We start from the raw sequence: 14,708 nt of genomic DNA, 5'->3' as shown, positions 1-14,708 counted from the left end.
GAGATGTTTATTGTTTGAGTGAGAGACCAGATGAGGTCTACTGACAACAGGCTTCTGATCTAGGGCAGAATAGAAGGAACCCATATTTTATGTTTGGCACACTCTTGGTCCCAAAGGATCATAGCCCACATGACAAGAACCAACGAGTACCCTGTGCAGCACCAGTTAGACCCTCCAAGTACTGAATTTTAAGTGTGGAGATCAGACCTCAGGCTAATTAGAAAATTATAAACCACCAAGGTTCAGCCAAAATCTTGTTATGGAGGTATAACTATCAATTTAGAAATTTTGCATTGTAACTTCAAAGCTACATATAAATTAGTTCCATTAGCTTTGCATTTTGAGTTCCTGGCATCTCCCAACAAGCATGCTCAGCGTTAGCAGAGTTAGCAACTCCCTCACCTGTCTTCCACACAGAGGGGATTAAGTAATATTCAAAATCTCACCACTGAGTTGTGCAGCTTCACAGACTCACTTTCACCATGTTCTTTAACGCTGTATTTGTTTCCCGCTATCTTGTCTGCTCGCCCATTCAGATTTTTTGATATTTTGAAGCCGTCAAAAACACCATCGGACCTCCAAACAAGGTGTGTGGTCCCCTCCTCTCAGTGTAAGGGCACTTGTGCACGTACACGCACTTACGTCATCACTCCACAGCGTCGTCAGGCTCCCACTATTAACTCCCCTATATCTGATACTATACTGTGCATGCATGACTGGAAGGGTAGAACTACTTGAAGGGTCCTCATTTAAGCATAGTGGTCATCTGTAATACCCTTCATAATTACTTGTCATCACTCATATTATCACACAAGGAGTAGGGAAGAATGTTAGCAAATCCTCCCCTATTAATATAAAGCCCACATCTTACTGTACAGGAGATGGGAGAAGAGCTGGGTGACCACTCTGTTATGATATTGGTGAGAGGAAGATAGAACCACTAATCAAATCCTTCCCTTAGGTAGACCGAATACCCTGGACACAAAATACATTTTAGACCAACTCCCATGGGGTATATCTTGTTAAACTCTTCCATTCAAAATATAAATTGTATGTGAAAAATATTTTTCATATTTTTAAAGGCATTTTAGCATGGCAATAGAATAGAAAAACAACCAATGATGTATTACTTTGTTTTTTTCCCACACATAACTCATTAAGCCTATAGTGAGAGGAGGTAGATATTTTTTGCGGCAGCAGACATGGAATTTGCATGGATGTTTTTTTTTTGTGTGACAGACAGGTGTTTTCATATGTTGGGGTGTTTTATCAGGTGTAATAAATGCTTACTGTTAGTTTTGTATTTTTCAAGCTTATCTTCAACAGAAAATGATTGAGCATGTGATAAAACTGCCTATCTTTCTTTGGAATGTCTCCTATTTTAATTCAAGCATACTGTATAGTATCTATCTCTGTTTTTTTCGCTGTGTAATATATCATACAGTTAAGGAAACTGTTCCTTATTCTTTTATGTTATTATTGTATGTATTTCTTTATGCTGTGCATCTCCAGGCAGCTTTCTGTTAAACGATGCATACTGTTTCAACAAAACATAGCAATGCACTTGAACTGCCAGTTACTCAACATATTTTTGTGTAGTTTCCTTATTTGTTGTTTATATTAATTGGTTGGAATTCTATTAATATTTATAGTACATGTAGTAATATGTGTCAACAGCAAACTATTGCAAAATAAAGAATATATAAAATAAATTCAAGGAAGTAAATGAACAATAATACATATCCCTTGGCATAAAGTAATGTCGGACAATTCTTTCTTTTTAAGTAGAGAAATGCTTGTGTAGTTTATGTAGTTAAATCTTACCTCTTCTATATCAAAAGAGGTTTTACTCAAATGCCTCACTTGCTGGCCAGGTGTCCTTCCGCATGTTCTTGATAGTATTTTTGGATCCCGGTATGTCCTGCTTTTGCTTGGAAGTTCAGCAGGTAGGCTATGTTGTTTCACAGGATTACGTTTAGAAGTATCTCGCTTTGTACTCAGGGGATTATCTTCTTTCTGATGAACATGTATTGAATCTATATTGTAGCTTGATGGCATTTGTTTTATGTTTGCAATATCTAAATTGCCACGTTCATGAACACGTCTTTTTGTTTTCCTAAAACCTTTTGTTTTACTCATGTCTTTTAATGCTGCTCCTAGATCATCTTGCTTTTCAGAAGGTTCCATTGTATTGGGGCATTGGTTTATAACCTGTTCCTGTTTGTCAGCTAGCTTTTGTTTGGAAAACTTCCAGAGAAGTTGACGTATTCGTTTACGTTTTTCCTGAGTCAATGTTGATTTTCCTTTATCTTTAACCCCATGTCCATTCTGGAGAGTGTGAACATCATTCAGCAAAGAGGAAAATGCATTTGTGACCTGCTCAAGGACTTCTAGCTGACGGAATCGGCCTATTAAAAAGATTGAAACAAAAATTATTAAATTACATTCTTTGTGAAAAAGGAGAAATTAAGCCATCATACATAAACACACACATTACAGTCTGACGTTAACGATTATAAAAGTTAAGGGTAGATAAGCATTTACGAGAGTGCATATTTAAACCGTTATGCTGACAAAGAAAACTTTTTGAGTGAGTTTAAAATCTTGCACAGAGAAAACATGGAAAGCAACAGGGAACAATATTGACTAGGTAGAGCAATGGTGGTGAACTCTTCTCAAAGACATTTATTGGACTGTCTTTTATTGGACATTGGACAACTTTGTATGAAAACATTGGATACATTTATTCCAGAAATTCTTGTCCTGAACTAGGCAAGTTTAGGACCGATGTATCTCCATCCCTGATACTACTTTATATTAGCTAGCCGCTGCTTATAAATCAAGTGTCACTTTATTAGCAAGTAGTGACTGTTTACTATCTGACAATTTCACAAGTAGGGAGTTACCACTGCCACTAGTCAAAAACCAGTCACTAACAGCTCCCAATATTCCAGCTGTGTTACTATTTTACTAGCTGCTTTTAAACTTCCTCTAAATTAACTAACTGATAATGTATAAGCAATCTTACTGTCGGTAAAGTATGGTGGATTCTAAGTTTCCCACTGATAAATAGGGTTGGTTTTGCATATCCAATGTCATTGTTACTTTTAAAGTTTTATGCCTGGAAAATTATTACTCTACATTTATGCTACTGTGAAAGGAGTGCATCCAATAAGCGTCTCAGTGGGCATGCAACTCTCTTAGTGTTCTGCCATGTATTTCAAACCATTTTCCAAGAATCACACTGTATTGTGGATGGTTCTACTTTATTTTGTTTAATGTTTATGCATTCTGTTGTATCTGTATTGTGTAAAACAGCATTATATTTGGAGGGCCAGGTTAAAGATTTCCAAGGCTATGCTGGTGGATGATTTGGTGAAGTGGCAGCGATGTATTATAATTTGTTACATTTTTTCTTTTTTTTTTCTATTATAATATACTATAGACATAAACAATATAGTATCTTGTAAATGATCTTGTAACATCTGTAATTTCGTGAGTGAAATATTTACATCTACTTATTTCTTTCTTTAATTTTATTAGAGTATGCGTGCCTTTTTACTGTTTGTCTCATATTGTGAATATTTTGGAAGAGTCTTGTTGGAGAAACAGACAATTAGGTAGGGGAAAGGTAAAAAATTATTTTCTATTTCTTTCTCATAGAAGGACTGTCTGCAAAAAGGTTTATATTTAAAGCTTTTGATTTTTAACCCCTTAAGGACAGGGGGCAGTTGTCCACATTCTGAACCAAAGCAAAACCTTAAATTTAAGCTACAGGCTTGTTTCACCATAATTTAAGGGTTTTCTTCAAGTGCCCCTATACATATTATATATCATTTTTTAAATACAGAAAGTCTTTCATTTAATATCCTAAATGCATACCTAACACAACATTAACACATAAAAGTAATGGTGCGCAATATTAAAAACCACCCTCTGTGGATATATCTTAAAATAAAAAACCTCTGAAAGTGATATTCACAACTCACAAACCTAGGTGTATTCTAGGTGTATTTGCAGGCAATAATTAATGATGTTGTGAAATATACAACCAATAGTGTGACATGTGCATATACTTGCAATCTTGAACTATCACAACTCTGGTATCTAAATAGGAGACAAAAAAGCAAAAGGAACTCCAAGTGCAATAAAGTCATTGACTAAAAGAAAAATCTGTAAGTATTTAACTCACAAGTTGAGAGTGGTTAGAGCCCCACTCATAGCTATATCACCCAGGGAAGATCAGCCCCTAGAGTGCATGGGATCCAATGGATGCACTGGTGACCAGGATAGCAGGTAAGTAAAATTCTTTATTCCAAAAGTAAGTAAAAACAAATGCTGAAAATGGTACAATCCACAGTCCGCTCACCAGGCCCGGACTGGCCATCGGGCATACCGGGCAAATGACAGGATCTCCCCTGTCGGCCCATGCAGAGCCAGCCAGCTATCCGAGCGCCGGCCCTGCTGTGTTCCTCCATGGGCCGGTGGGGAGATCAAAGATCTCCCTCACCGGCCCAGAGGCACTGATATGCGGCCGCCGGCTGGGGAGGGAGGCCGAAGAGGACCCAGGGAGCTCTAGCCAGCAGCTCCGCCGGGTTCCTCTCGCGATGTCTGAGCGTTGCCGCGGTTACTACAGCAATACTCAGATTTCGTGAGAGTGAACTCTAGCCCTACTGAAGAAGTAGGGCACCCTCCTATGAAACGCGTTAGACAAGCACAGCAATCTATCAGGACTGAGTTCCAGTGCGCAGAGCGCTTACCAGCAGAGAACAGTATTCGCACAGGACCTTTTGTGTATTTGCCGAGTGGAGCCGTTTACAGAGCACGTCCCCTGGAGTGAGATCCTTATCGGGACGCACACCGAAAAGCCCGCCGTCCTCACCGGCAGCAGGATTTTTTGAAGCTCAACGGCCCAAGTCAATCCACATCAATCCCAGCCAAATCCAAGGGTTCCTGCACTTTTCTGAAACTCATTAGACTGGTAACCACTGTATGAACTGTTCCTGCATTATATTATTACATATTTTTATATATTTTTATAATTTTACCAACAAACTGGTTTATGTTATTTACATCCAGTTTGTACCATTGCTTTCTATATCGAGTGATACTTTTTAAATAGACAACCACCTTAGCATCCAGTTCCACATACTGTATTGCTATCATAATTTGAACCAGATCTTTGATATATACAAAGTATAATATTTGGAGCAGATACCAACTACCCTATACCCCATTAGGGATAGAGTTATCTGCACTGCACATATCATCGGCTGCGTTATCCACTATTCATCTATTTATTTTCATTACTTATTTTTATTTTCTATACTCTATTTCATTTTACTTTCTCCTTCTATTTATCCTTCTTCCTCCCATTTTCTCATCTCTCTTTCTCCATTCTTTTTGCGATTTATTGGACCCTCTTTTTGTTTTATTTTCTCTTTTACCAGCAGACCTACCACGCACATTATGTGAGATTTAAAGGCACAGCACATATTTCTCATACCTTAAAGGCATAGTCCACTTTTTTATATTTGCAATCCCTTACCATTTACCATACTCAGCCAGTATCATAGGTTAGCTCCTGGTTTCTGCATACTATAGCAGAGTGTTCCATATATATATATATATATATATATATATATATATATATATAAAAATATATAATGTGTGTATTGGTGCAGTGTGAGGGGTGCTGTAGTGTGTATGTATATATGTGTGTGTGTGTAGAGGATTTTGAGTGTATATAGGGTAAGGGATCTAGCGTGTATCTGGACATATATACATACATACATACACACACACTACAGCACCCCTCACACTGCACCACTACACACATTATGCTCCAGATACACGCTAGATCCCTTACCCTGTATACATTCTGAATCCTCTACACACACACACACACACACACACACACACACATTCCTTGTAAGCAAACACACACAGCATTCTCTAAACACACACTCTCTACAACCCTTACACTCACTACGTCACCTATATACACCCACACACTACAGCCCGTATGCACACACTCGCTACATCCCATATACACACACTCTTTACAGCCACTAGTCACACATATTACACCACAAACACGAATGAAATCGACCTATTTACACAATACTACACCACAATCAGTTCACTCTGCACACACGCAATCTCTCAAGCAGGCTCCAAACACATGCACCATACGCTTTTCTGGCCCTTTTGTCCTCTGGTATCCCACTTATGGAGACACCAGAGACAAGTTAAAAGCAAACACAGTGCAAGTATGTTATTACATTTGCTTGCGCTGTGCAGAACAAATACAGGGCCTTTTTCCCATGCTAGAGCTCTTCAGCGGGGCTCTGCGCATTGAACCAACATGCTCACTTTGAGAAGGGGCGTGCTTGTCATTAGTGATGACAAAACACACCCTCTCTGGGCCCACCCCCTTCTCAAGGGGCTGCTGTAATTGAAAAATGCCAAGGCCGATTTTTTTTTCCCAGTCCGGCCCTGCCGCTCACCAGCCTTGGGGATCAGTAAAGTCCTGTGTGAGGTGTATAAGCCGTCACTTGATTCCCAACCATGACCGGTCTCGCCGATGCAGACTGTTAAAGAACACTTCCGTGTTCCTAGTCCATGACTTATATTGGCCCTCCCTTGGGGCTTTCACAAACGTGCAATGTATCCTCCCACTCTCGTTCGTCTTTTACATGTGAAGTTATTCGCCATGATCCAATCGGCGGTTCCTTGTAGAATTAGTATGTTCGAACAGATGTAATGTCCTGTAAAGATCATTATACTTAAGGGATCACTATAGGGTCAGGAACACAAACATTTATTCCTGACACTATAATGTTAAAACCACCATCTAGCCCCCCTGGGCCCCTCATGCCTCCATACATATAGTACAAATATTACTGTATTAAAGCCTGAAGCTGTAACTCTGCATGCTGTTAGACTCCGAAAAACAAACAGTCTGCTGACATCAGAAGTGGTAGCCTGATCCAATCACAATTCTTCCCCATAGGATTGGCTGAGACTGACAAAGAGCCAACATGATTCAAACACAGCCCTGGTCAATCAGCATCTCCTCATATAGCTTAATTGAATCAATGAATCTCTATGAGGAAAGTTCGGTGTCTGCATGCATAGGGAGAAGATACTGAATGTTTGGATACATTTTAGGCAGCCATGACCCAGCAAGGATCTCTAACAGCTATCTGAGGAGTGGCCAGTGAAGTTATCACTAGGCTGTAATGTAAACACTGCATTTTCTCTGAAAAGACAGTGTTTACAGCAAATAGCCTAAAGGTAACAAAATAAGTAATAATTAAGGAGACCTAAAAAGCTAAATATTCTGAAAAGGGAAGAAATTCATGCTTTAGTGATAAATTATGCTTGGTAATTACTCTCATCGATTATGACATGTAAAAGTCAAGTCTTAAGAGTCCAAATACAAATAGCAATGTTATACATCATGGGATAACCCAGAATATTCCAAAATTAAAATACAAAATGGAAAAAACTAAATCCAAAAAAGGGGTAGATTGTCTAAATCAAAACATCACTAAAAATAAAAAACGAAAAACAATCAATATAATAATGTGAAATTTAAAAGGTAGATGCATCAGGCAATATTGAACCTAAGACTCTAAATATATAATCAAAATAATAAATAAAATATAAAATGTAAAGCTAAAAACGGTTGTCATGGGAGAGGAAAGGAGGTGTATATAATACCCAATAAAATATATAAAAACACTAATTAACATTAATAAACAGTAATAAAAAGATATATAAAAATAGTTTAAAAAAAAAATTACATGATTCAAAACCCTTGTTAAGACCGGACAGAGCCGACGTCTCCAATTGGAAGATCCATATCATTTCCTCCTGTCCGATCTTGCGTATAAAATCACCCCCTCTCCAGTCCCTAGACACTCGTTTAATTCCGAAAAATTCTAACCTACTTGGGTCCTGATTATGCATTATTTTAGAAGTGCTCTGAGACACTATGACTCTCTACTTCTTTTTTAGAAGTGCTCTGAGACACTATGACTCTCTACTCCTTTTTAATGTTATAGATGCGTTCTCTAACTCTTATGTGGAGGGAACGTGTCGTCCTCCTTACATATTGTAGCTTACAAAGATATCTAAGCAGGTACATCACATTATTACTCTGACACGTGATATGTTCCTTAATGGAAAACTCTTTCTGTGTCTTCTCAGATTTAAACTCAAGTTCTACATTCCTATGCGCATGCTGTATACTCTTACATGCGAAACACATCTTACATCTAAAAAAGGCAAAATTCCTTGTTGGTTCTTTTTTTTCTTCTTTCAGGTAGCTGTGAACCAAAGTGTTCCTTGAAATGTAATATTAGGTCTAGAAGGTAATAATTCACCTAGGTTTCTATCGGTTTTCAGTATTGGCCAGAACTTGTTAATGTTTTATTTTTAAATAAACTTATGTTGATTATTAAAATCAAATGATATATGATAAATTCTCCTGATCTTTCTTATTTGTTACGTCTCTTTGAATTAATTGTGATTGTTTTATTGCCTTTACATCATGAAGGGCTCTCTCTAAAATGTCCTTTGGATACTGTTTTTACTTAAATTTGTTTAAAAGATCATGTGCTTGCTGCTGAAATATTCCCTCCTCTGTACAATTGCATTTTAATCTCAGTAAATGGCCTTTTGGTTTGTTATTTAGCCATGGGGAATAATATCCACTATTATATGTAACATACCCATTTACATCCACTTTTTTAAAAGAGGTTTGTGTTTTAAGGACTTCTTTATCAACTTAAAGGACCACTCTAGTGCCAGGAAAACATACTCATTTTCCTGGCACTAGAGTGCCCTGAGGGTGCCCCCCCCCTTAGGGACCCACTCCCGCCGGGCTCTTACCTCTTTCTCCAGCGCCGCCAGGCTCTTACCTCTTTCTCCAGCGCCGGGCGGGGAGCTTTCCTCCTCCTCTCCTTCTTCCTTGCGACGTCATCGGCTGAATGCGCATGCGCGGCAGGAGCCGCGCTCGCATTCAGCCGGTCGCATAGGAAAGCATTTACAATGCTTTCCTATGGACGCTTGCGTGCTCTCACTGTGATTTTCACAGTGAGAAGCACGCAAGCACCTCTAGCGGCTGTCAATGAGACAGCCACTAGAGGTTTTGGAGGCTGGATTAACCCTCAGTATAAACATAGTTTCTCTGAAACTGCTATGTTTATAAAAAAAAGGGTTAATCCTAGAGGGACCTGGCACCCAGACCACCTCATTAAGCTGAAGTGGTCTGGGTGCCTAGAGTGGTCCTTTAAATAAGGTCTAAAAAATCAATTTGATGAAGCACTAATATTGCTAGTGAGCTGAATTCCACATATATTATTGTTAAGAAAAATTTAAAACTCTCTAAAAAAAATCCGTGGACCTTTCCCAAATAAAAATCATATTATCTATGTAACAACGGGAGGTAAGTACCTGGGCACACCCCCATATATTATTAAGAAAAATTAAAAGCTCTCTAAAATCATCCTCGGACCATTCCCAAAATAAAATCATATCATCTATGTAACGACGAGAGGTAAGTACCTGTGCACTCCAGTTATGTTTCCCATAGATTAATGTATTTTCCAAATAGGCCATAAAGAGACTTGATGCATAAGTACTGCCCATCTTTTTTTAAAGAGGAACGGCGATTGGCAGTACTTATGCACCCAGTTATGCAAATCTCTCTAGCAATATTAGTGCTGTATCAATTGATTTTTAGACCTTATTTATGTTGATAAAGGAGTCCTTAAAACACAAACCTTCGTGAAAAAAGTGGATGTAAATGGGTATGTTTCATATAGTGGACATTATTCCCCATGGCTAAACAACATACCGAAAGGCCAATTGCTGAGGTTAAAACGCAATTGTACAGGGGAGGGAATATTTCAGCAGCAAGCATAGGATCTTTTAAACAAATTTAAGGAAAAACAGTATCCAAAGGACATTTTAGAGAAAGCCCTTAATGATGTTAAGGCAAGCAAACAATCTGAATTAATTCAAAGAGACATAATAAATAAGAAAGATTAGGAGAATTTTAATGAGTTTTTAGGATTTGGTTTTAATAATCAACATAAATGTATTAAAAAAAACTTTAACACATGTTGGCCAATATTGAAAACAGATAGAGATCTAGGTGAATTATTACCATCTAGACCTAAAATTAAATATCGAGGTTGGTCCAAATTTGAGGAACACTTTGGTTCACAGCTACTTGAAAGAAAAAACAAAAGAACCAACAGGGGATTTCTTGGGACATCTCATTGGCTTTTTTAGATAAAAGATGTGTTTAAATCAGAGAAGACACAGAAAGAGTTTTCCATTAAGGAGCATATCACGTGTCAGAGTAATAATGTGATTTGCCTGCTTAGATGTCTTTGTAAGCTACAATATGTGGGGAGGACGACACGTCTCCTCGACAAAAGAATTAGAACACATCTATAACATTAAAAAAGGGGTAGAGAGTGATAGTGTCTCAGAACACTTAAAAAATGCATAATCAGGGTGGGTGATTTTATCCTCAATATCGGACAGGAGGAAATTAAATTGATCTTCCAACTGGAGATGTTGACTCCGCCCAGTCTTTACAAGGATTTAGAATTATGTAACTTTTTATAACTATATTTTTATATATTTTTATCACTGTTTATTAATATTTTTTTATATATTTTATTGGGTATTATATACAACTCCTTTCCTCTCCCATGACAACAATTTTTAGCTTTATATTTTATATTTTATTTATAACTCTTCAGACATGATTTTGAACTCTTAAGACATGCTTTTTACATGTCATAATCCATGAGAGTAATTCCCAAGGATAATTTATCACTAAATCATGAATTTGTTCCCTTTTCAGATTATTTTGCTTTTTAGGTCTCAATTATTGCTTATTTTGTTCTTTTCAAGTTACTTTAGATGATATGTTTTTAAGTATTTGGGTTCTAAATGTCTTTAAGTATAAAGAACTTTACAGGACATTACATTTGTTCGAACATATTAATTCTACAAAGAACAGCTGATTGGATCATAGCGAATATCTTCACATATAAAAGACGAACGAGAGTGGGAGGATACACCGCATGTTTGAGAAAACCCCGGGGAGGGGTGGCGAAACGCATCACAGGCTAGGAACGCGAAAGTGTTCTATAACGGTCTGCATCGGCGAGAACGACCATGGTTGAAAATCAAGTGATGGCTTATACACCTCACACAGGACTTTACCGTTCCCCAAAGCTGGTGAGCGGACTGTGGATTGTACTATTTTCTGCATAGTTTTGGAATAAAGAATTTTACTTACCTGCTATCCTGGTCGTCAGTGCATCCATTGGATCCCACGCACTCTATAGGCTGATCATCCCTGGGTGATATAGCTATGAGTGGGGCTCTAACCCCTCTCAAGTCGTGAGTTAAATACTTACAGATTTTTCTCTTATTCTATATTTTATGACTTTATTGCACTCATAGTTCCTTCTGCTTTTTTGTCTCTTATTTAGATACCAGAGTTATGATAGTGCAAGATTGCAAGTATATGCACATGTCACACTGTTGGTTGTATGTTTTACAACATCATTAAGAGGTTTTTTATTATAAGATATATCCACAGAGGGTGGTTTTTAATATTGTGCACCATTACTTTATGTGTTAACGTATTTCTTTTAAATCATATTACCAATATTTTGTATTGGTTGCTGCATTTTGTATTATTTATTACACAATTTCTTTATATTTTTGCGCCATCTTATTTATAAATGTACATACTAACACAACATTACATGCAAGTAAAATGTTTTTTTTTAAAAATTGGATAAACAAATTTCTAATTTTTGCTTATAATTGCTGCACATCCAGTGCAACTAATTAAAAAGAGTTTAACCCCTTAAGGACCAAACTTCTGGAATAAAAGGTAATCATGTCATGTGTCCTTAAGGGGTTAAAATAAATTCATATGTCAGTCCTGATTGTTAAATGCCTAATATGTCTAGGACCTAAATACATTTTTGATAGTTAACTCTAACCATATACCAACCCGCACACTAATGCTGTACCAATCATACTCCTTTCCTAATGCTTACACTAATTTTAACCATATGCCTACCCCAATCTTACATTTAACTTTAACCCTTCACAATCCCTAACCCTAAAACAGCATTAACCCATACCCATAATTAACCCTTAACTTACCAAAACCCTTCACTAACTATAACACTACAGCTAACCGAACTATGACCATAACCCTACCCTAACACTAACTCTAATCCTAGCCTTAAGTCTACATCTAACCCTAACCATAACCACATCACTAACTTCAACCCTAACCCTAAGGTAAGGGAAAAGGGGTTTACCATTTAATACTGTAGATGTTGGTTTGTTGCCATCATCTACTGTCCATTTTCAGAATTATACTTAGCGTAATTCTGAAGGGAGCCTTGATTACCAGCTTATTATACAGAGATAGGTGCTGGGCAGCTGGCAAAGCCATCACCAGTCACATATAGCTGAGGAGAGACTAGGAGACCTTGCCAGGGTCTGAGCAGACTGGAGCCCAGAAGAATTGTTGCTCAGCCAACGAGTTTTATCAACGGATTTAAAGGGCTCTGTGTAGCACGTACACATAAGGGACTTGGGGGAATCTACACATGGTAGGCACTGGGGGGGTTTGGGCACATGGAGGGACTGGGGGAATTGACTCAGGAAAGGAACTAAGGGGGAATTTGGATATATAGAGGAGCTGAGGGATGAGATACATGGATGAGCTGGAGGAGAGAATGAGACACATGGAGTGGCTAGAGTGGGTAAAATTTATACTTGGAGGGGCTGGAGGGGGTATGAGACACATGGAGGGGCTTGGGAGAATAAGACACATGGAGAAGATTGGGGGTGAGACAGATAAAGAGAATGGGGGAGGGGAGGGGGAAATACACATTTCTTGTTATGCCTCAGCACAAAACAGTTTGAATTAGAAAAAAAAAATATTAGTAATTAATTTGCTGTGAGTAAAATTATAAAAAAACAAAGCCAACAAATGTCATTGGATATTTTCTATATCAAGTGTAACTCCATTATTGTGGCAGTGTAGGACCTAGATCATCTAAAAGTGATCAAAGAAAATTTGTAACCATTTACCATCTACATCTCGTTTTCCCTATTAATTACACAGCCTCAAAAATAAAAGGCCAGCAGGACAGAAAATTTCCATCATGTGTCCTTAAGAGGTTAAGCATGTTTGGACAGGGCTCACTTCACTAATATGACAAACATAATTAATTGTTTGTCTTGTTTATCTGCTATATAGTGCTATGGACTATGCTGGCTCTACATAAATAATTGTATTTTTTTTTGTCAATTTTTTTTATTAAAGGCATATAAGAAAGGGTACATAAGAGAAATTGGGGGAAATGTACGAGTGATTTACAGTATAGGGTTGATACATCAATCAGCAAGATTAAGTTACATTTCCAGAATTGCGGTGCCTCATTTTTTTACATTTTTGTTGTTAAACTTTAGTTTGAAAATACAAGCTATGGATCATAAGATCCGGTTGGTAACATGCTAAATTATTATAGTCAGACATTTGGTAACACATGGGTAGACAGTAAGCGGCTCACAAGTTAAAGAAACACTTTGCTCCATGAGATGCATATGATTGATTATCACCATTTTCAATAGGTGATCTTACCAAGCTAGGTAAACTGCCCTAGGTCACAATTGTAAATAGTACTTTAAGCTAGTGTTGCAGGCTATTCTGGGTTATCTAGCCATCAGATACAAAACAGATAGCAGTTGCCTCAGTTGGTGATAGAGTAATTAACTAACATGCACAGATAAAGTAGAGCGATGGATAAGACGAGGAGTGTGGTGTAGTATACGTGCCACAGAGGATCCACAAGTCTCTTACGGGTACATGGGGCATACATTAGAGGCTGGTGCCCGTCTGAGAGTTTATAGTGTATAGTCACCCTACCCCTTGCAGGAGGAATGCATAGTCCAGCACGGCATCCTGGGTCCCATATGCCTCCGGTCTCAGGTCGTGATGGTCCGCCAGCACTCTCTAGCACCTTGTCTCCATTTGGGTTGCTCTGTACGGGTAAGTCCCGGGTTGACTCAATGTGCCGTGTGGGTGGAGAAGTGGCCGGCGTTGTCAGGCCGATGATCGGTCCCAGACCTGCATTTCTTGGAATACCGCGTGGTAATGGGGATCTTGGTGTTTTGCCCGGGTGTCCGGTTCCGCTTTGGGCCTTTTCTGGGCCTCATTGGCAGGTTCTTTCGTGTTGCCGCCGAAGGTTGTGAGCGTTGAGACACCTTTGCGGTAGGCAGTTCCAGCGTGGTGGTCTGCATTCTGTTGGTCAGCTTGGCCCAGAATTCCATGAAGAGTCTGTCCAGTCTGGACTCCAAGTCGAGTTGCTGGCCCCGTGAACACGAGGCATCCGCCATTTTAATTGTGTCTGCATGTCGAGTTTGGCATCTCAGTTCAGGGTTGCAGGCTTTTGTTGCCGGGATATCCCTCACCGGCAGGGGGGGGAGGACATGTGTCGTCAGGGGGACCTTCGGTGAGAGGCATCGCTGCCGGCAGAGGGAGCGGCCGCCTCCCATGCGCTGTCCGAGCAGGTCTCAGCTTAACCTCGGGCCCATCCCCGCATTGTATACGCTGAGTGTGGTCGTTTTCTCGATTGTGC

General features: G+C 38.8%; 1 protein-coding gene across 2 annotated transcripts in view; it reads right to left on the bottom strand.

Annotated features, from left to right (window-relative positions):
- The window catches only part of ITPRID1 (ITPR interacting domain containing 1), a 189,093-nt gene that overhangs the window by 71,614 nt on the left and 102,771 nt on the right, over nt 1-14,708 (bottom strand). For both annotated transcript variants that reach the window (XM_063452060.1, XM_063452061.1), the window contains exon 7: nt 1,825-2,408. In XM_063452060.1, the coding sequence (XP_063308130.1) occupies nt 1,825-2,408 (584 nt within the window). The remainder of the gene's footprint in view (nt 1-1,824; nt 2,409-14,708) is intronic.

Source organism: Pelobates fuscus, chromosome 4 (assembly GCF_036172605.1).
Source record: "Pelobates fuscus isolate aPelFus1 chromosome 4, aPelFus1.pri, whole genome shotgun sequence".
NCBI classification, from domain to species: Eukaryota; Metazoa; Chordata; class Amphibia; order Anura; family Pelobatidae; genus Pelobates; species Pelobates fuscus.
The sequence above is the reverse complement of the archived record's forward strand: the minus strand, read 5'-3'. Positions and strand labels throughout refer to the sequence as shown.